This window comes from Amblyomma mixtum, chromosome 5, assembly GCF_055824585.1.
Source record: "Amblyomma mixtum isolate Tamu chromosome 5, ASM5582458v1, whole genome shotgun sequence".
NCBI lineage: Eukaryota > Metazoa > Arthropoda > Arachnida > Ixodida > Ixodidae > Amblyomma > Amblyomma mixtum.
This window is the reverse complement of record NC_143016.1, coordinates 42656113-42679535: the sequence shown is the minus strand read 5'-3', so window position 1 is coordinate 42679535 and position 23423 is coordinate 42656113. Positions and strand designations below refer to the sequence as shown.

General features: G+C 47.0%; 1 protein-coding gene across 3 annotated transcripts in view; it reads right to left on the bottom strand.

The window, feature by feature from the left end:
* The window catches only part of Ptpmeg2 (Protein tyrosine phosphatase Meg2), a 60710-nt gene that overhangs the window by 5682 nt on the left and 31605 nt on the right, over positions 1–23423 (bottom strand). For all 3 annotated transcript variants that reach the window (XM_089544212.1, XM_089544210.1, XM_089544211.1), the window contains 5 exons: positions 22061–22249; positions 19024–19103; positions 14453–14613; positions 9925–10160; positions 6167–6374 (listed from right to left, as the gene is read on the bottom strand). In XM_089544212.1, coding sequence (XP_089400338.1) covers positions 6167–6374; positions 9925–10160; positions 14453–14613; positions 19024–19103; positions 22061–22249 — 874 coding nt within the window. The remainder of the gene's footprint in view (positions 1–6166; positions 6375–9924; positions 10161–14452; positions 14614–19023; positions 19104–22060; positions 22250–23423) is intronic.

Genomic DNA, 23423 nt, shown 5'->3' with positions numbered 1-23423 from the left:
TCCGCATGATGACTTCATCATGAATCTGTAACAGTAATAGCCGCTAAAAGATTCTTTTTAATGCACTGCGACAAATATCACCGCTGTGAAGGCCACCAGCTTGTTTTTACACTTCTGCATCTATTGACGGCGCTGAAATTTGCTGGCACTTGGGGTTTGTAGTAACTGTTTTTTTCTTTTTTGTAGACGTTTGGTCCTCACAGAAGCAAGGATGAACTTGCAAGATACCGTATACACTCGACTAAGGGCCGCGCTCATGTAAGGGCCGCTCCCCCCAACTTGGCAGTCCAAATTTTGTCAGCAACCGGCAGCGTCGTCGTGTCTCATGTATGGCACATTTCGCGGGAGCCAGTTGCGCTGATGGCATCAGCAATAGCAGTCCTGCGGCTTCGTCACGCAGCGCTATCTGTGCGCTTCGGGCACGCGGCACTATCTGGGAGATCTTGTCGCTTTTCTCGCCGGCGCCATTGATCCCTTGTGCCGCCGTTCATTTTAACGAGTGCCTATAGCACTACTGTTTGCGATGGAAAACAAAAAAACACTTAACCGCATACAATGTTGTGTTCAAACTTCAAATTATCGCATATGCCGAACAGGATGGAAAATGTGCAGCCGGACGGAATTTCCACCACGCCGACGACAAGTGCGTGCATTGCTGGTGCGACCAAAAGGAAGAGCTGGCCACAACAAACAAGACTAGGGAAGCATTCTGCGGCAAACCTTGCAAATTTCCAACACTTGAGAAGGAGCTCATGAAATACGTCACGGACATCAGGAAAGACGGCTACGCGTTGTAAACTGAGCTGCTCCATGTCAAGGCCCTTGCAATCGCATGCCACATGAACATTTCACCTACGAATTTCAAGGCAAGCGAGGGATGGCTTTGGAGGTTTATGAAGCGACAACAACTCAGCATCTGCCGCCGGACAACACTCTGCCAAAGACTTCCACGTGAGTATGATGACAAAGTGATCAAGTTTCACCGCTTTGTTAATGCGCTGCGAGCAGAGCACGAGTACCACCTACACCAGATAGGAAACGCAGACCAAACACCTGTTTGGTTCGACGCTCCTGAGAACACGACGGTCAGCCAAACCGGTGCGAAGAGCGTCCTTGTGCACAAGACCGGTGCCGAGCGTCAGCGTTGCACTGTAATGCTATCTGACATAGCGAACGGAAGGAAGCGCCCCCTGTACGTAGTGTTTAAGCGAAAGACGCTACCCAAGGAGAGCCGCCCGAATGGAATCATCATCAGAGTGCAAGAAAAGGGCTAGATGTCCGAAGAACTAGTGGTGGACTGGGTGAAAACGGTCTGGGCTAACCAGCTGGGAGGCCTGCTGTGATGGAAGGCCCTGCTCGTATTGGACAGCTTTGGTGGCTACCTCACAAAGCATGTGAACGCTCGTCTCGCAGAAGCTCATACGCATCTGGCGGCCATCGCCGGCGGTTTAACAAGCATGCTGCAACCACTGGATGTGTCCATTAATAGGCCGTTTAAGGCAGAATTCAGACACCAGTACTCTAAATAGATGGCAGCGCGGGCCACCACGAGAAAGTGCTGACCGGACGACTAAGGAGGGCGGCACTTCAGCTGGTCTGCTCTTCGATTTTGAACGCGTGGCGTGCAGTGTCCATGGAAATTATTGTTAAGAGTTTTAAGGTCACCGGGATTTCCAATACCATGGACGGCACTGAGGATTGGATACATGAACGTGCGGATGACCCAAGCAGCGGCGATGAGCCGAGCCCAAGCAGCAATACCGATGAAGACATCTAGTGAGGATGTCCGAATCTATAGATGCCAGATATCCCATTGTTAGGTATATATGACACGATTAAACAGGTTTTTCCATGCGTGGATCGAAAATTGAACAAAAATTTCACACTTCTGTGGAAGGGCCGCACCCCACCAAAATTGTGGAAAAAAAGTGTGGCCCTTACACGAGTGTATACGGTAAGCTCTCAGAAAACAACTGCCTGGCTCCCGAAGGGCGCTTGCGTATCGGTATGACCGGCATGACAGGAGATCATCGTAACAGCTTTACTCAAAACCTGACTTTCATGCTGCAGAGTCACTTGCATGCCTCTGACATGCGTGCAATGGCAGGCGTGATGACAAACGGACGACCCCACTCTGAGACAAGTCTTACTGCTTAGTTTTGGTTTCACTTTTCTGAGCTTCATACCAGCCCACAGCGACCATGGTAACATCAGCCAGCCAACCTAACACAGCTGAGCACTGTTTCCCACACTCATTAACGCATCCTGGTGTCCCCCCTTTTTGGTTTTTGAGGAAAGGAAATGGCCCTAGGGCAAGGGAGGTGGGAGTAAAAGAAGAGGGAAAGAGGTGCGGTAGAGAATATTTCGACCACCTGGGGATCTTTAACACTGACATCCCACAGCACACGGGAGGCTTTTGCATTTCGATGGAGGCGGAACACAAACAGCACCCATATCAGTGCACGTTAAGGGTCCCCAGGTGGTGTAAATCATACTAGAGACCTCCACTATGACCCCTCCCTTCATTTTCCTCTCACCACTCCGCTGTTCCCTTCGCTCCCGTCCACATGGTTCCAGTGCACTGAAACTGCATGCTCATAATGTGCCATTATTTGTGCAGTGAAGCCTCCTCACACGCAACGGTGCTGTTTATGATGGGTGTGGTGCGGTAGGGGTGGAGTTCCATCGCGTTGCACCGCGCAGAATGTGGGAGGCCCTTACGATTTTGGAGCAGCTTGGCTTCGATAGTCCTGACAGAGCACACAATTAAGCATTGATGGAAACGTGAAAAATAGTCATTACCACGCTGCTCTCATCTCAAAATTGGGCAAACATTGCCTAATCTTTGACCAAATATAATTACTGTAATGCAAGCAGTTCTTGACGGTTTTTCAGGGACATTTGATAATTTGAACATTTTTCTGGGCCCGAGCTGCCACTGCCGCCAAAGGAGTCCTGGTCTAGGGACCCCGCCCATGGAGACTCCCAAGATGCTACGAGCAATGTATAAACGCTTTGGCTCTCTCCCTTTCTGGTCTCTTGAAGTTCAAACTAACAAACTTTTACTGTCCCAACCTCCACACAGCACAACTCACAACCAAGGTGTAGCTCTGGGATGATGTTCATAACTGCAAATGGGCGCAATGTTATTTGACAGTGTAGAGCTTGTCTCTGTCTTTCTGTCTGCGACTTCTGTGTCGCGCTATTCTATCTGGTTAGGCCAGCAGAAGCACGATGACATATGTAATAAAAAGATACAAACATGGAGTGGAAAAGCTGCTTTCTGCCAAAGTCCAACAGAGTCACGGACTTGCTGAGTGATTCAGAAATGGTTGCACTCAGTGGCTGGACAGAGAACTGCCCCTGTATGCTTGTACAGTTGAATCCCGGTACAACAAACGCCGCTTCAACGAAATTTTCGCCACAACGAAGTAATTTGCATTCCCCGTGAAACCCCCATAGGACTTAATGTATTAAAATTTCCTCAAAAACGAAGTACTTTGCGAGCACGTGTTCGCTTCTACGAATTTTTTTTGCGAATTTTCGCGGGTGAGTGGCCCCTCAGTCTTGTCTTTCTTCAGAAGTTGAGTGCTGAAGAGCGACTTTCCCGTTCCCGCCGTTAATTTTTTTGCATCGCAGACTGTTGGGGGGGGGGGGTACGCGCACTCAATCGCACATCCTCCTCGCGCACACCCTCGTGTGCTTTTTTTTTTTTTTTCTCCAGATGCCCACGTGATTTTTGAAGTGACGTCACGCCCCGCTCATTGGCTCTTTGCTGGGCTGCTTCGATTGATGTAGCTCGCTGTCATGATGCTCGCGGTTTCCTGTCAAGCACGAAAGCGCGTCATGATCACTTGCTAGCGGTGTTGGCTGGTAAGCGTTCGCGGCCTCCAAGCGAAGAGGGGCTCCTCGAAAGCGCGTGTAAAATGCGCCAGCGCATGCCATCTGCTAGCGTCTTCGGCCGCGTCCTCCGTGGCCGCGTCGTCTGCTAGGCACCGAGCGCGTTTCAGGCAGTCTGTGTGGACCGGTGGGCGGAGCCATCGGTGGGCGGAGCTTCGTGTCCTGTCGGAGAAAAAAAAAAAAAAGGAAAACGCGAGAGTGCAGGAAGAAGCCCACTCCGCTTCACCATTTCTTCCTTTGTGTGTGCACCGTTTAGCGTGGTCTCGTCGCGTCTCTGCTCTGCTGAATTCCTAGGATGTCGCCGCCGGCGGCAGCAAGCCCGCGAGAGCGCCGTGGTAGCACGCAGCGGTGCAGATGCGATGAGGCCCGACGGCTCTCGAAACGATGTAGGGGAGGAGGCAAGTAGAGGAGGTGGTGAAAGAAGGAACGGAGAAGAGGAGGAGGAGAGGCGGCGTTGGGCGACAAGAGAAGAGGAGGAGGAAAGGCGGCGTTGAGCGAGAAGAGAAGAGGAGGAGGAGAGGCGGCGTTGGGCGAGGAGACATATGCAACGCCAGCCCGGGATCAGCCGACTCGGGCTGGCTGTAATTTCTCGACAACGAAATTCCGCGACAGCGAAGTTTTTCGTACGCCCCGCCGATTTCGTTGTGGCGGGATTCAACTGTACATCCATAATGGTACCAACTGCAACCATTAGGCATTTAAGTCAGTGCTTTTTAATTAAACCTTTCCACCGCCGCGGTGGCTCAGTGGTTATGGTGCTCGGCTGCTGACCCAAAAGACGCGGGTTCGATCCCGGCCGCGGCGGCTAGAATTTCTTTGGAGGAGGAATTCTAGAGGCCCGTGTACTGTGCGATGTCAGTGCACGTTAAAGAACCCCAGGTAGTCAAAATTTCCGGAGCCCTTCACTACGGCGTCTCTCACAGCCTAAGTCGCTTTGGGACGTTAAACCCCATAAACCAAACCAAACCAATTAAACCTTTCCACTGCTCAGTTTATTTTTTTACACCTGCACACGCTTTGTTTGGCTCTTTATGGCGAGAGCCGTACATGGGAGCTTTCCCAAACCATCAGTGAAGCCGAATCCATAACAAAGAGAGGCGCTTTGGCTCTTAGCTTTGGCAAACTTAAAATTTTTACGCTGAAATTTGAGTATCTAAAAATAAAAATAAAATAAATAAAAGCAGGAAAATTTTATAATTAAAAAATCCGTACCAAGTGGATTCAGGTCAAAAGAATTGATGACCCCTCAAGGAGGGAGGTTGGCCAAAGACCCCTTTCCCACGCACTTCACCCCATAACAGCTGAGCAAACAGGCTTGGGAAATCTAATATTAGAGGTGTATGAATAAAGTGGTTTTTTGGTTTGAAGTGCATAGCAATTTTCTTTGAATTATTTGTTGTTGTTTTTCCAGAAAAAGTTGACATCAATTTTGGGGGAGAGTTCATTAAGTGGGAAAAAAAAGTTTCAACACATTCTTTTGAGAGACTAGAAATTTCATATGTATCCACCCACCCACCTGTTAGTTTGTTCGTCCGTCCATCATCAACAAAAGCATGCAGTCAGACATGTTAGTGTCGCTGGTGTTGAGCATCGTTCACTTTGAAAGGTGTTCGTTGTATCACAGCGCGATCCGACAATTTTATGATAGCTGGCGGCGTCAGCAAATCAGGGCGAGATAAAGCGGACATGCTGAACACCAGCCCTCAAGGTCAGGTGCGTGTTGTTTACTCGAGGTTGAAAAAACACACGTAGGATGGTGAGGGGCTAGGCACTTTCGCTCCCGATCTTGAGCTTGCCAAATTGCATGGGAGTCTGAAGGCCCTGCTTTCCCTCATAGCATTTTAGAGTCGAGGATGTCTTATAGTGTTCGGTTTAAGCTGCTAGCAATCCACTGCCACTTCTGTCAAGGGAGGGCACGCAGCAGCCAGTGCACCAAGCAATCCACTTACAGCTGGTGACTGTGCCGATTTGCGGCTGTTGCTTTTAAGACGGACGTCTGCTAGCCTCGGAAAGGGCGCCCGTCTCCGTGTGCCAGCTCCTTCTCATGTTCGTGCCATTGCACTTGATGCAGAAAAGAGCGTTAGGTGCACACTTGCTGCTCGATGGTCCATTATGCTATCAGCTGTGGTCAGACACCATGCCCTCCGTGAGGTGAAAGCATGCCAAAGGGGCCATCACAGCACTGAGCTCCAACATCGGAGCCACATTCCACACTTTGCATGTGAATAAAGGGGGGTGGGGGAGAGGGGGGCATCTCATGGCATACCGGTGCGACCGATTCCAGCGCTGCAGTGAACCACAATGGGTGGCCCCAAGGGGTGGCCGTCCCATTTGGGCTCCATGGAGGCCACAGCCTGGGCCTGCTTCTCCCGCACCACTCCTCGGAAGGCCAGCATGGCCAAGGCGGAATCGGGCACCCCATAGTCGGGCCAACTCGTAAACTGCAGGTGACTGACAGAGCGCGACTCCTGGCTCTGCATCAGCGAGAGGAGAGAGAGAGAGAGCAAGGTCACATCCACACCAGTGGGTGTGGGGCTGCAGGACTGCACTGCTGGCACAATGAAAAGGTAGGCAATGCGACAACATCAAGGAGAAAGGTGGGTCACTCGGGGTCAGGACAATGGCACTTATTCTACATTGTGCACAATTGGCTAACAAGCTCAAGAGCCCAGCCAGTGACACCGACAACACTCGCTCCTGCATTACCAGCGAGTCTGTACACTCACACTCAGCTTCCCTTCCTTCACTGGGTGAATTTTATTAGTTCATCGGTGCCACTTCACTGCAAAGATGATGGTGAAGTGACATTTTGAGCGTAAGCCATGCAACAGGTCTTTGCTAAGAGAATAAAATTAACAGTGCGTGGTTCACATCGCCAGTGCCTTCAAGGAAATACCCTTTCTCCTTTGTCTGGCACCATGACGTGTTTCTTACCCAAGGTGAGCTATGTCAGCTTCTGATGGGCACAAAATTAAAAACATATCAAGTTACTTCATGACTTCTCCCAAGTAAATGAAAAGCTTGTATTTCCAACACCATAATGTATATTTGTTCTTTAAGTCACCAATAGGCCAAATCACTGTTATCCTGCTTCCTTATATTATTATTTTCTTTTGTTAGTTTAATCCCACTGCTGTTAAAAACTGCCATCTAACAACACGACACACATACTATTGTGTCATCACTAAGACAAATTTAGTGCAATTAATGTGACAGATGTTTTCAGTTGCCTTTCCCTTCATGAGCACAGCTCACACGCGTATGCAAGCCCACAAGCCACACATGCACCAACAAAGGCTGCACTAAGACTGAAAGACATAAGCAAAAGGATAGAGTAAAACCCTGCTGATACATACACAAAAAAAAAAATGCAGAGAAAACGTATGATCCAAACCCCCAACTTTAATAAAATATAACTGTTGAATGCGGCATAAAGGCATTTATTGGTAATTTCACTCCTTAAAAATGTTGATGCAATTTTACTTCATAAAAACGTCGATCAGCATTTCCTGGCACAAGATCTGAACAGGTCCTTTCCTAATGCTCGCAGAAATCAGTCCGTATTTGCCGTCTTAGCTCTTTCCTTATCGTGCAAAAATGGCCGACTTTGGGTGTTAGTGAAAGATTTCCTTTTTACAAGAATCGTCAAACGTATTGCACATTGCAATGCATGACATTGTAGCTTATTACATCTGAACAAAAAAAAGTGCCAGAGTTGTGTGTGCAAAACTTTTCAAAAATTTATTGGTTATATATATGCTGTTAACGCAAAAAAAAAAACAAGCAAAATTAAAATAAGCCACTGCACTAAGCCAGAAATAGTTCACAAAAAAAAAATTAATATAAAAAACGTTGCACATGTTCTTAGCGACTATTCGTGCAATTTTCAGTTGCACACATGATACACTGCATTTTCCTTGGCCCTTAAAGTTAGGCAATATGACTGCTGTGCCACTAGAGAAAGCACTGCGTGAGGAGGTAGATGTAGGATATAATAATAAAGAAATAAATACTGGTGCACCGTTTTTATGATTTTTTGGTTGGAGGTAGAACCTTGCCCCTTTGCACATAGGCACTGCAGAGAAGCCACCACGACAAGTGACTGCCACTACATTGCAGCTTTTCATGCTGCGTGTCCTCATGTTTGGCTCATTTGTGTGTTGGCACATATGCAGTGGTCACTAAGTGCATTGTATGACCAAAATCTGTCGAAGTTTCAGACAAAGCAGCCGGGAGGTCATGTTATCCGGGATCGTTAGCCAGAAGACATATAGTGTGACTCTAGGGAACATTTTTAATGTCCACATTTTTTACCATATGAGCTGGGAACGTATCAATGAGGTTTTAGTGAAACAGCACAGGCCTACCGTATTTACTCGCATAATGATCGCACTTTCTTTTTTTGAAAAAATTGATGCAAATTTAGGGGTGCGATCATTACGCGGGGTAAAATTTTCAACAAAAGATTTTTGAGCCCCGAAAGCGCAAACAAGTTGCAGGTCAGACTACCCTTCTGACTCGGGTAACTCGGGCGCACTACCCGCGACGCCGCCAAACGCGGTTATCGCGAACCGAGATCGGCGACCTCAGCCTACGTTGTTAACCGGTAAGAGTGCGAAGAGCGCACAAGCTGGCCCGCTTCAAGAACGTACTTTCTTTGCACTAAATCACGTTCCAAGAGCAACGCATCAAAATAGGCAGTGTGTATAGTGCTGCGCGACGGCGCTTTTATGCAGCCTTCGATCTCATCCGATGGCGCAGCAACAGCATAACAGCAACGTCCCGCGGCGCTCAAGTTACGCATTTTACCGCCGTTACCCCGAAAAATGTCCGGTCCCTGCCGCATCGTTAAAGTAGGCGACAAATTCGGACCGCTCGCAGCACCAGATTCCGCAAGCTTACCGCCGCCCGCGAGCGTGGCGGACGATGGTGCTCTGTACTCCCTAGTAGTCGCTAGGCCTAACTTGTTTCGTATCGAAGCCAGTGGCCAGCGCTTTTGAACTGACCAGCGCTATAATGAATGTTCTACTTATAATGCTGCCTTACTCACAACCTCATTGTTTCATATTAAAAGAAATATATACGATCAATTTCAGCGACGCCTTAGCAGCGGAGCTGGCGTGCAAGCAGATCGGGTCACTCGCGCTGCAACGGCGGCAGCTGCTACGCGGCTGCAAACGTAAAGCAAGCTTGTATTGCAGCTATTACTCCTGCCAGCAACTCTGTACAGGCCAGCGATCCTCAAGGCGGATTCATTTTTGACGTTCCCGTATCCCAGGGCTTATTATTTACGAGAACAAAAAAGTTAACGGGATCAACGCGTCACTTCGTTGCACCGCAACCCAGACCGGTGGCGAGCCTTGCGACAACGGCGAACCGTGATTCGAGATTACCGCAGATAAGTTTGATATCCGCGATTAAGCATAACCGCATTTAGACTGCCCATGTGACTGCAGGTCCGCCAACAGGCGGCTGCCGCTGCAATGCTGACAGAGCAAGATGGTCATCTGCACGTGCCATCTGTCAGACAGATAGCAAGTACGGTCATCGTCGGCTAGACTCGGCATCGTTGACAAATTGCAGCGGCAAGTTCAGGGTGCGATCATTACGCGGGGAATAAAAAAAAATGAATTTTGCGAACAAAATTTGGGGGTGCGATCATTACACGAGTGCGATCATTATGCGAGTAAATACGGTATATATTTTGACAGAATTATGGACACCATTCATGAAGAACACCATGAAACAGACACCATAAAGTTTGACCTCTGCTGTTCTAGAATTAAATTTTAACCCTCTAAAGTCTGAGCTAATGACTGTGCCTTCTGTAGAATTTAAATGGAGTGGCAGTGGCTAGCAGTCACTGGGTAATGCATCTGCTGCTATCAAACACAAAGCCCAGAGACTGGACAAAAAACAACAATGCAAGTCAAACACAGTCGCAACAAAAATGAGAAGATGGGAAGGTGACGGTGAAAGACAGGCAAAATGAGTGACATGCGATGCAGCAGGGGGCACACTTGCCTCACAGTTGTACAGCTCCAGCTGTGCCTCCACATAGTCTGGCTTTGGGTCCTTGGCCAAAACGGTGATCTTGAAAAGGTCTTCCAGCTCTATAGAGGCACCAGCCTCCCCCGGTGGCCAGTACTGGCCGCATTTGCCCCGCCCTCTCTCAAACGTCCTTGTCGTCATGACGATCACAGCACATCGCTGCTCCCAGATCATGCGCCAGAAGTCTGTGTATGTCTTTGGCAGGGGACCTTGAAAAGAAAAAGAAAACAAGAAATGAAGAGGCCCTGTTAGCCCAATTCTACAGAATGCCAACAAAATAATAAAAAAAAACCAGCTGGCGTTGGATTAAAAACACCACATTTATTCAAATGTAACGCTTTTTTTTTTTCACCGAAACTGAAGTGAAAAGCCACACCTTGTTATATAATCGAACAATACTCAGAGAAAATCGTGTACTATGTAGTTCTCCCTTTCATATTGAAGAATAGCGTCATGCAGACCAACCCCCAACTACGGAAGCCGGGAAAAGGGAACAAAAGAAAAAAAAGTCCGAATGCCATATTGGCCGACCAATGAGAGCTATGCAGTGCCACCAATGCTGTATGCTAATGATACTAATTCGATTCGGCTGCACGGAAAGCTTGGCACTGCTGTTGTATGCAAAAAGGCGCACTCGCTGCTTTCACTGCTATCATCAGTAACTGACACACTTTTCAACAACATCAAACTTGCGTACTGCCGGGAAATTTTTCGATGGCTCCACACGCTAGACAATGGCTCATTAATATGCTGCCGAGAACAATCACTGATGTTCGGGAGACATGGTTGACTGTGCGGTTGAGCAACTAGAGGTTTCGTCATTACGATAAGGCCTCTAAAGCACATGGTCGATGTGGTGACGGCGCAGCGAATATTCGTGTCTACTCTATCAGTCTTATCTATAAGCTTTTGCGTGGCTGACTTGAAAAAGAAGGGGGGCATGAAACCTTCCCGTAATAACAGTGGCAGCAACTGCTCCACTATGTTAAGGCTCGAAGGCGCACCCTCGCCTTCCTGCAAAGATGAGTCACAAGAAAGCCACTTTTTGAGGTGCTTGTTTTCAATCTCCAGTGCACTTTCCCCACGTTACTATCGCATACTTTTTCTCCTGTTTGGTGCCCGCAAAGTCGACCCTCGCATTACATTCGGACAAATACGGCAAGTGTCCACCCTTGCAAAAACCACATTATCACTGCATTTACGATAGAATCTCGATGATACGACTCTCATGAGGGCACGAAAAATATACTTGTATCATCTAAAATGAATGAAATCTGTGAGCAGAACTACAGGAAACACATTCACACAGATCCGTTTGCGGCTGATGAGATTGATTTGTGGCTGTGTGCCACCGGCCACTCACAACAGCAATGTGCTGGCCGCAAGCCATTTCTCACTGCTCGCGGTGCTTACCGATCAACTGGCGATTGCAACATCAGCGACATGCTGGGCATACACCACTGCTTGTTGCTCGCAGCGCGTTCTGCACAACTGGCAGTCGGCGTTGGCAATGTACGAGCAGAGTGCTACCGCTCACTGCTCACGGTGCTTACCACGCGCCAGTCATGTGCAGGTAGTGTGTAGTTCTCAAGGGCGCAGTTGTGGCTTTTGAGGAGAGTGCTCAGAAGACTCAAAATTCTGCACAATGTACACAACGCACTCCAGGTGGGGAATTTTACGGACTTGCATCACGCCAAAATTTGTATGTTGTATGAACCAGGATTGTATCATCAACATTCTGATGCAGTTCATTTGCGGCTGATGTCATCTGGCATTTTGAAAAGAAACTCAGCTCTGTAGCCATTCACTTTGCTTCACTACATTTCTATCAAAGCTCCAGAACCTTATTTTATTTACTGATACTGTCAGCCCTGTATGGGGCTTTTACAGGAGTGGAAAAATAATAATGACAATGAAAGTGAACAACAAGTAGCAATGCAGGTAATGCACCTCTGTTGCTCCACAGCTCAGATGTCTAAAGGGTCGTAGTTCTTCCACAAAGCTGGCTGCTTGATTCAACTCACAAAATCAGAGCCTGCCTTGCTGCAATCCTGTCTGTACTAGGGATGGAGAAATATTTCTGAGTTTGCTTCAACTTAGGAGAGCAGAAAGTTGGGCAAGTTGGTTGATATGCAAACTGAAAAAATTGCGCAAAAAAACGAGGACGAAGCAAAGACAAGACGAGGACGAGCGCTATCCTTGCGCTCGTCCTCGTCTTGTCTTTGCTTCGTCCTCGTTTTTTTGCGCAATTTTTTCAGTTTGCTTCAACTTCACTAAAGTCATTCCATAAAGAAAGCAAGACGCTGACGCTGGTTGCTCTGCAGCTCTTCAGCAAGAGCACCAGTTTTTTCTGGCTACATTTCCTGGCAACGTGATGTTTGTTCAACATGAGCAACCTTGTGCTAATTTGTTGTTTTTTAGTAGGAAAGCACTTATCAAATGGGTAAACACTGAGCAAGATCTTTCGATGTTTGTGAGTTTGTGTCAAACAAAAATAAATAAATCAAACAAATATCCGCGACTGAAACTGCGACACACACTTGCGTTGTGCATTACACATCTCATCTTCTTCATCAATTAATATCCGCGCTTCGAGCTATGTGGTGATCGTGACAGAGAAATGTCCACTGCATGCATTGGCTTGGACAACGCTGTGGCAGAAACACAGCACTATAGTGCAGTATATGTTGCCGCTGACAACACTGCTGCAAAAAGGCAGCACTGGAGCATAGGCTGCCGGCATACAGTGGGTAGATTAGCATTGATGATGAAGTTTAAGACGCACATAACTGACAACCTGGGTCTGCGGACATTTCAACCACACTTTCAGGCACATGGCAATGGTGTCCACCTGCAAAAAACTGTACTCTTGCATAACATGTCGTGCTTACCACTGCTAAACTGCCAGCCATATTTTCTGAGAGGGAAGCACACAATTTTTTCGGTGCTGTGCATACACTCTGAGAGAGGCACAGCTGGAAACAGTGTTTGGCACACTCAGCTTTATAAATCACAACAGCTGGCTTGCAATTATTGCAAAACATGGGTACAAGCAATTGAAGTAGCACACTGTTCGCTGAAGTGACACAAAAGGCACTGTCCTTTGCCATTAGTGTCTACAAACCATGCAAGCTAAGCAGCAGCCACTGAACTACTATTTAGTTTTTTTTTTCCCCCCTAGAAGCACTTCCTGAGGACCCTTCAATATCCTGAACAGCGTGAGCCTACCAGCCATACTCCATCTCAGCAGCAGACTTGCAGCACTACCAAGGCTGCAATGAGTGCAGAGATGACGTTCCATGCACATGCGCCAAACACCATTGTATTTACTCGTGCAATTTGCACGCCCCCTTTCTGAAGCTTTAATTTTTAAAAAAGTGTGCAATTTAAGTCAGCGAACACGGTATTTAAAATCAGGCCAAAATGTACACTATTTTAAGAGTTTAGCATGCGCTGAAACAAATTTTCCACCTTGGTGGAATGCTCAGAGGAAGAACCCCTCGCTGCAGAGTGAATTCTTCGTTGTTGCTTAAATTTTCAGTAAGTTCGCTGGTAACTGGTGCGGTCATCGGTCTTTCGTTTGATTTCAACTCATGTACCGCATTATCCATGAGTGATATACTTATTTTATTTTTTACTTCAAGTAATCAATCTACCACTCCTAGGCCTAAAAGGAGCGTCAGCTGGTTGATAAAAATGGTTTCCGTTAAAAGAGCAAATGGCACCACTAGGCTGAAGTTAACGTTGTACGCCGCCGTGGCAGCTCAGTGGTTATAGTGCTCGGCTGCTGATCCGAAAGAGGCGGGTTCGATCCCAGCCACAGCGTTTCAATGGAGGCAAAATGCTAGAGGCCCGTATAGTGTACGATGTCAGTGCACGTTAAAGAAGCACAGGAGGTTGAAATCCTCCGGAACCCTTCACTACGGCGCCCCTCATAGCCCGAGTCGCTTTGGGATGTTAAACACGATAAACCATAATCATTGCGTCTTCGGTTGCACATGTAGCAAATGGTGCAATATCCCGCGTAACGATTGCATTCAGTGTACATAAATGTGCGTACACTATTCTAAAACTGCCTAATGTACCTTCAATGTTCAGTATGTAGACAGTCGATTTATACTCTTTTCCGACCATATCTTCATACACTGCGAGCAGATGACAAGCAGGCAACGAGGTGCAGAGGAACACGTTTAATGAACACTTCTGATTGGCTCAGGAGGTCTCTAGCTTCCACAGAGCTGATGAAATGGAGTATAGGCACCTGCAGCGCATCTCTAAGGAGACACTCAGGACAAATTTAACTACACCTGCATCAGCTGATTACTGTAATCTAATGACACACAAGGGCTACATTCACTGCAGAGCTTTCATAAACTAGAAAAGGCCAGAAAAATGAAACATACCACTCCCAGCCCGTAGTTGCACAGTCTATAATTACCTTGACATTATCAATTTCACTAGCTTGACTGAGTGGCAGGAAAAAGCACACCAGGTTCCGTACCTTGGGTTGATATGAAAGCATTTTTCTGGCGGTAACCATCCACAAAGTTGGCATTGATGTAGGTGCTGCAATCATCTTCATTCCTCATGGAAAGAACTACCCTGCTGTGGTCAAAGCAGAGTACGTCTGTGTACCTATTCTTGCACTGGTTGGGCTTCAATCTGTATGCAGAAAAAAAAAAAGAAAGAGTGCCCATTATGCATTTAACATGTCAGGTAGCTACAGCAACACAGTGCCTTCAATCATGCAGTGTTGCAATCTCTTCGTTAAGCATGAAAACATGCACATAAATCCATGCCAGCATTACTTGGCACTAGCCTTGGTTTTCAACCCAGAACAAATAAGACTGGCAGGTTTCTACATGAGCTACTTATGGGAGCATCAGCTGAGCGCGTTTACAATAAATCGACATGCAACCGTCATTTATGAAGTACGCTAAGAAATTTCCCACAGACAAGCTATAACTTTTTGCATTACACTGAGCGCAATAACAAATGTTTAATGCTAGTGGAGGTGAGCTTAGAAGAAATTTTTGCCAGCACTGGCAACAAAAAAGATTGCAGCAACAAGGATGGGCTGAACAACGATGACATAAAATGTCTGCACACAGGCCAAGCCAACAAACTTGTGCACTGTGTGGATGCCCCGTCATTTATCAGCAAACTATGCAACTTCATTGGATATTGTAATGGCATCCCTGGTGCTCAGTGTACAAGCTGAAAAATATTGGGTGTTTCAGAGAACACTTTCAAAAATTCCTGAAAATATTGGGTTCAATATAGCAAAAAAATAGGTGTAGGATCACACTCTCTGCCTCGGCGGACACAATATGGTGTAAAACCCATCTAATTATCCAGGTAATTAGCAAAAACAGCTGACAATTAAAAAGGTAATTAGTGGGGTTTTGTTAATTACCTGAATAATTAGAGGGTGTTAAGAGGGGGTAAAGTAAATTGCAATTCACTTAACCCTAAATCACCTTGCTTAGTTATTGCGCGCTTCACCAGCATATTTACTGCGCTGCTTTTGAGTGTAAGGTGCTCTGTCTGCGCGTCGTGCCACCACGTCATGTGCTGCTGCAATGGTGACATTGGCAAAGCGGCTGAAGTACCAGGCGAAAGACCTAGCCACGAAAGTGGAATGCGTGCAAGATCATCGTTTCACGCCGCAACGTGGTGGACAAATACGAAGTGAAAAGAACAACCTTGGACATGTACGCCAAAAATGAAAACAGTGTTGGTCAAATGTTTAGGGGAATGTTTAGTATTTTGGAGCCGTTCGACAGTGAAGCCTTCAATACCAAAAGAAAATGACTGCAGACGGCGGCCCATCTGGAACTCGAAGAAGCCGATCGCAAATGCACATGAGGCCTATCTCTAAGTAGGCAGGCCACAATTTTGTGCCCAGGCTGAAAGGTTTGCCTGATAAACATTGCAGATTTTAAAGCTTCTGAAGGTTGGCTCGCTTGTTCCAGAAGCCAGCACAGTCTGACTTTTAAGAATGTTTGCGGCGAAAGAGCCTTCATGAACGAAGAAGTGATCGAAGAGTGATGGACCATCAGGCTTTGTGAACACCTGGCTGTGTATGATGCTAGCAATATACTATTGAACACCGACGAAAAACCCCTAGACAAAATGATCACATTTGAACGTGACCCTTGCACAGAAGGAAAACGCAGCAAGGAAAGAGTTACACCGCTACTTGCTGCCAACTATGACGGGAACAGAGCATTTGTGACTGGGAAGGAGCAGAAGCCGAGGTGCTTCAAAAACACGAGGTACCTTCCTATTGATTGCCAAGGAAGGCTTGGATGACAATGAACATTTTTCAGCCATGGCTGCATCAACTGACCGGCCTTCTGGAGAGTCGAGAAATGCAAGGTGCTCATGGTTGTGGAAAACCACACTGTGCACTGCAAGGTGCCGGGCCTTGAGTGGATCGAGCTCGTGTTTCTCCCTCTGAATGCAATCGGAGTCCTACAGCCGTGGATCAGGTCATAATTCAATACATCAAATGTAAATACGGAAAGCACATGCTTTTGTGTATAGAAGCTAGGAAGAAGTATGACTTTACGCTGCCAACACACCTGCAGCAATCACAGCAACTGCTGCACAGAGGAGATGCCCACTGAAACAGCTGACGCAACTGCAACCACGGAAGACGACAGCTGTGTCGAAAACGTCTTACCATCTTCCATGTGGCTCGCCGATTACATGACCATCGATGATAGAGTCGCAGTCACCAGACTGAGAACGAAATAATTCGGGAGATCACAGGTGCCAGCAACGATGGTTGTGAATAGCTGCCCCAAATGCCGAAGTACATGGTAAAAGAAGCCACAGAAGCCCTGTCCATGCTGGAGGACTTCTGTGAACAGATTCCTAATAGTGCGTGTGCCACGGAGCATCTGGCAGCGATTAGCGCTACTGTCGCTGTGCAAATTCGCCCGAAAAAACAGACGATGATTACAAACCTTTTTGGAAAATAAAGGTATGTGAAGCTGGGGCATTTTTTTTTTTTTTGTTCATTCCATATTTCGACATTTGGATATTTCGACATTTGGATATTTCGACAATTTTTCATGGTCCCATCAGTGTCCAATTAACGAGCTTCTACTGTACATAATTTCACTATAATGCATAACTCTTGACAGCCCAGTATAATTCTGGCACTTAATCAATTATGGGCACCAGCTCAGTGTTGTACAGTTGAGGACAAAAGACTCTGGACCGCACCATCTGCAAACGAAGCCGATAACTCTAATACAATAAAACCTTGATCACTCCAACTCCGTTAAACCAAAACCCTGCATAAATAGAAGAATTTCTGCCATCAAGCGATGTCTAAAGGGAATCTAACTGGATAATTAGAGGCGGCAGCGTGCACCAGCCCAGTTGATTTGAAGACCTGGGGTGCTATGAGAAGATGTTCGATCCCGATTTCGCCGCAAACTGGGGAAGCGACGGGCCCTCAGAGTCACAAGGCGGTGCTGGAGAATGATGATGCCGATGAGTGATAATGTGAAGCACCTCAGCCCCAGTACTCCCGGCACAGAAACCTATCAGTACGGCCTAGCTAAAGCACAAGTCTGCTGAGGAGAAGACGAGCTTCCCTGCAACGTAGTCGAGGATACTAGTTTCGAAGATGCATGCTCTTGGCGCTTCGTCAAGGCCGGATAGGAGGAAGCTGCTCCTCTAGCAGGGTCAAGAGGAGGAGGCGCTAGCATTGAAGCACCTCCCACCTCTAATAGCGTCACTGCACATACCACAATGCAACCAACCATTCTTGCTAAATGACCGCGACAGGTCGACTGTGCACAATGCCAGCCTATGCCGTTCCTTTGAGTGGTGTGCTGTCGGTAGAGGGTCAGGTCGACCTATACGCGGAGCCAACGTATTTGTGGGGTCTATGGTAGTTTTGAACGAGTGGCAGGCAGTACGTGCCCCGTGTGGGTGCCGTTCCCTGCAGGACACAAAGGGCTCCATGCCTCAAAGAAAAAGGTTGTTAATTCGCAAGCAAATTGGTTCCTGCAAAGAAAACTCGATTCGAGCGCCTTTTGCCTGGCTTGTTCACACTGGCGGTCGCTTCCTTGGATGAGCGGCAGGCAAAGCAAGAGCAAACTTCCGATTCCAATCTGCGCCTGCAAGCGCATCACGTCTGCATCCGAAACTACAGGACAGTTTGGAGTTCAGTTTGCCGATAGTCAGTCGGGCGGAATGCGAGTGTAGAGGCAAGGTGGAAAGCCACTGGTCGTTTCTGATCTCCACTGGATTCAAACTGCTGTCCTTGTGATTGCATCATTACGCGTTTGTTGCTTTGAGTTGCACACGAGCCGCGATGCTGACCCATGGGAAACTAACTGCAAAGCAAAATGCAATGGCGGGACGAAGCACAAGGAGGTGGGATGGTGGGGTATAGTACATTGACTTATATTTGGAGCAAATTTTCTTTTTGGCCTATAAGGGCTGTGAGCTGGACAGTCGACTTTTACGCTGCATGCGGCAATATACAATAACAGAAAAGTTCTTTAAATAAAGGTAGCACGTTGCCGCCGCAAACTATTTTGCTTGGGTAAAACTTTTTTCTGTAGTCAGTTAATCCGAATATTTTCCATGGTCCCAATGACTTTGAATTAGCAAGGTTTTACTGTATTAGCTGCTGGATTGCGACCACATTTACAGAGGTGAGAGTCAAAATCCTCTTCGTTCACATCCAAAAGTGTGGTCTCCACCCGGCAGCTAGTAATAGAGCTACTGGCAGCATTTGCAAATGTAGTGGTCGAGAGACTCGTGTCAACTGTACAATACCACACATACATACCAACAAATATTTCACAGATGTGGCACCACAACCGGTGTACACGCACACTTCCACCTTCTGCAGCTTGCACTGATGATGTCTGCATGGTACATTAACTGAACATGCACTGACAAGCAAGTCTAAAATTTCAGTACCTGGAAATTCATGTAGTTTCATGCTGTCATCTTAATGGTTAGAGTTCATAATGACAGTCCATACTGTGCAGGAGGGCTGCTGGCAAGAAACAAGCAGCAGTAATAAGTGCCTCTCACCTTGCTGTGACAAATGTGCCCTCAGGACTCTTTGCTTTTAACTCAGCATACTCCTGATACAGGCCACGGCGACCTTTAACCTGCAACGAAACACACCGTTTTGAGACAACCGTCAGGTTACTTTAGCACACTGATATAAATGTTTTTAATTCTGTGGGATGAACTCAAAAAAGAAGCTTCAGAGCAAACTATACACCTATCCATCACGGGGAGCCATTTACAGTCGAGCCCACTTATAACGAACATGACGGTTGTGCAGATTGCGTTTGTTGTATGCAAGGTTCGTACTAAGTAAGCTGCCCCATGTTACAGCCAAAAATACGATATCACACAATGCAAAACAGTGTAGCATCAAACTGGTCTCTATTGCGGCGCTTTCCAAGCTCCCCAGAGCAGTTACATGCCCCTCACCAAAGCTGCTTTAGGGACGCGATATGTATGACTAATCGCGGTGGAAGCCATCTTGGCAGGTGGGCCTCTTCGGCATCGTCAGCAGATTCGTGGCAATGGGAGAGTGTTCGTACTTCGCAAACTATTGTTTTCATCAATGTATGGCTCTCCGATTGTCGGCGTCCTCGTGTGCAACAACAAGGTCATTCCAGGTGACATCAGGTTGGGCTAGCTGCGCATTGAAGACACGATGTTACAAATAAACATGTGCTCGATAATGTAGGTGTTGAACAGCGTCCTCTATCGTTCCTTGGATCACGAATTCTGCCTTACAGAAGCAACTGCTGAAGCAAGCTGCAGTCAGTTCCATCCATGTGAACTTATTCCATGGCGGGGAACAGAGTCACCGGAACTGAGACGTCGGCCCCTTGTCAGTTAGTTGCTATCATTACTCTCAGTATGCACTAGTGACGGGGTGCCATTAGAATACCTGGAGCACGTGAATTACGCGAATGTCAAGAGGCAGGTCCGGCTTGTTGCATTCGTTGTCAAAAGAGCGTGGTCGCCACAGTCAGGAAAGGCAACACATGGTGTGCCGCACGGTTGTCGAGCATGAACAGGATCTTACAATTTTTTTTCAAGCCACTTGGCAGACACACAAGCATGCGCACAAGCATCGTGCACACAAGCAGGCAGCTTCCAAAGCACTGCGCCTTGCTAGCCTTCACAAGGACACACGGTGGCCGCTGTCTTCCATGTTCAGACATTGGGTACCTGTAACTCGAAGCTTACTGCACTTTTCATCAGCTTCTTTCAAGGCATGCGTTTCCGACGGCCGCATCAGGCAAAAAGCTTAGTCGGTGTTCCCTACAGCCCGTTATTTATTTTTTATTTCTGCTTTTTGGGGGGTTGCATTCTTTCCTTAGAAAGGGGGGAGACGGTGTCAAGGGGGCTTTGAGGTGCTCGTCGCTCTCCACTTCCAAAAGAAACACACGTTTTCTACTCCAGGGCCAAGTTCACAGCGCCTCCTTGTTCGATGTAACACCGTTGTGCAGCCACACTTGTTCATTCTATCTGAGATGCAATGTCACTACCCTGATACATATTTTGATGGCAGATCCGCCTTTGTTCATGATAAGCTAGCATTCATTATATATCTGCATCCGTCATGAGTGGGCTTGACTGTACATGATAAATCGAGACCTGATTACGGCCCACAACTGTAATAGCTACATAAGCATAGCAATTCTGAACAACAAATATAATGACTAAGCTTCTTCACAGAATGTGAGATGGTGCTGGGCCGTATTTACACGATTGTAAGTCGACCCATTTTTCAAAATTTCAAAATCCGAAGTGGGGGGGTCGACTTACAATCGAAACCAAAGCATCGCACTATAAATAAAGGCGAGACAAACGAGATAAGCGTGGTTGCATTTTTTGCTGCGCGGCTCCGTCGCATCGCTCTTGGTGCTGGCCTTGAGCAGCTGCTATTTCAACGCGCAGAACCGGCATCCCCGCCCCGCCCCGCGCGAGGCGGCCGGCCGATGGTAGCTGTTGATAAGCAGCAAACCAGCACCAACCCCCTCCCCACACGAGGCCGCAGATTGCGTATGCTGATAAGCGGCGGCGGACCGATAACGCATTCGCGTTCCTCTTTTTTTTGTTTACTTTCAACCACGCACTCGGCGCCCAAGGGAGCGTCGGTAATTGATGGAAGGGCTGCTGTTCCAACCGTGGCGGCGCCCCCCTCCGAACCGCAGCGACGCCAGGGAGTGTCGGTAGCCGACGGAAGAGCCGACACCGCTCGCGCGTTAGTTTCTCTTTGGCTCTGACGCATTCGACTACTGCCGGCCGTGTTTCACAAGTTTTTAATGTAGTGCTTCGTCATTTGTGCTCCAGGTCTGATAAGCGACCGGCGCTCGTTCATGGCTACACTCAAGATGTCTGTCATTCTTTATGCCGAAGAAACGAACTGCGCGCCGGGCCGCAAGTTCGACCTTCGCACTGAGTGATACAGGAGTGGCAGCTACAACGAGGCAAAATTTTCAGCTGTTCCACGCGATGTCATGATGTGGCTGTTTGCGAAGTGCAGGATTTCGCTGCATGACGATGTTAGAACGACGAGCTGTGGGACTGCAGCAGCGATCACGACGGCAGCGCAAGTGTGGACGAGTAGCCCAGTGACTAATACATTTTTGTTTTGGAATGTGCCCACGGGCACTCCCGCGTGCGGCAGCCGATAGCGGCTGGTGATAAGCGGAGGCCACAGATAGTACTGTCGCGTTCTAAAGGCCAAGTTTAAAAGTTTTTTTTTTTTTCAGAATTGTGACATGGGGGGGTCGACTTACATTCGAGTCGACTTACAATCGTGTAAATACGGTACCTCGCACAAGACTTCAGTACATGCAACATATTCTCAGAGTGAGAAAAACTGGAAATTTTCTCACCTGTAGCGTATATTTTCGAAGTAAATGCAGGTGAGTTACAAAAAACGGGTTCACTGCATTATACAAATGCCTATTACGCTTCTTGGCTAGCCACACCTGATGCAACAAATGACAGGTGAACCCAGAGCAAGCTGAGAAAATAACCGTGCATTCAGTTACAAGAGTTGGCTGATTTGGACAAGTTGACTTCGGCTCACTTGAAGTTGGCTGATAAACTCCTCCAGAGTGACGGCCCCGTCCTTGTGGTCCCCGTTGGCTGTGCCTTCATCCCACTGGGAGGAAGAGGACACTGATGATGAAGAGGGACACTTCTCATCCTCTTCCTCTTCCGTGACAAGCTCGGGTGAGGCAGCCGTGACTCTACCTCGCTCAGTGGGCTCTTCTTCCTGCTTGCAAATGCATGCTGGTTGTGAAGCTGGTGCTGCAGCTGGAACTGTCTTTATCTGCTGCAATCCATCTCAACTCTAGGCACACACCAAGAAAATGTAGCAAGAAGCCTGACAACATATAAAAAGGCAGGGGTGTGTAACTATGTAAATTTTCAGACACAAATCGAATACGAATATGAAGGAAAAATATCTTCGATTATCAACTTGAATATCCATTCAGGACGAGATAAAGTTCCAGAAAATGATGAGTGAATTTGTTGTCCTTACTTTTTTCAAAACAATGCACAGTCATTGCAGCTGAAATCGACAAACTTAAACCAACTCAGCAAGCACAAAAAAAGAAAAAAACGACATGCACAGAAACATATGCTGTTTGATTAAACAGCAAGGCAGTATGCAATGTCTGCAGTGGTTATGTAAAATGAACAATAAAATGACACGACTTCAGACAACCATCAGAAATGCCCCAGTTATCCGAAGGTCGAGTTATTAATGTGGGGCGAGACTTTGTTTTGTAAAAAAATTAGATTTTGAGATATTGCGATCATCTGATTGAGAATTCTTTTATCTTTCAGAAAATATATTACACTTACGTGTTCGTCATTTAAAAAATAATTTCTTTGTCCTTTATTGCCATCAAGTCGAAAGGAATGTGGGTGCATCTTGACGTGCTCTCTTTGTTTTGGATACTTGCAAAATTGAACTGCTCTGAAGTTTTTCATTAAAAACACAATTTTGGCTTCACTTTGGAATTTAGCCTAGTTTTCAGTACGTTCTTCCGCCACTAGGGCTCTTCCTGTAGCTCTTCTGTCAAGGGAAGTTTCGACAAATAAAACAAATTTCAGAGAATATTTATTTATTTATATATATATATATATTAGTGTTTGTCGGAGCAAGTAACTAGGGCTTGCACAATGTTTGGACAGAGAAAAGCACACTACATACGTTTAGTTTTGCTGCTTTTAAAGGAAAAAGCATGTCTCGTGTGCCTTCACGTAGTCAAGAGACTCAAACAAGTTCATCACTGCAGAAGAGCTGAGCTAGTTGGCATATGTTTGATGAAGGAACCAGTTTACAGAACCACGAGGTAGGCATGCCCCATGAGACTGGACATGTGCCTCCCTTGTGGTACCACGCTTTTTTCTGACTGGTTCCTTCATCAAACATTGAC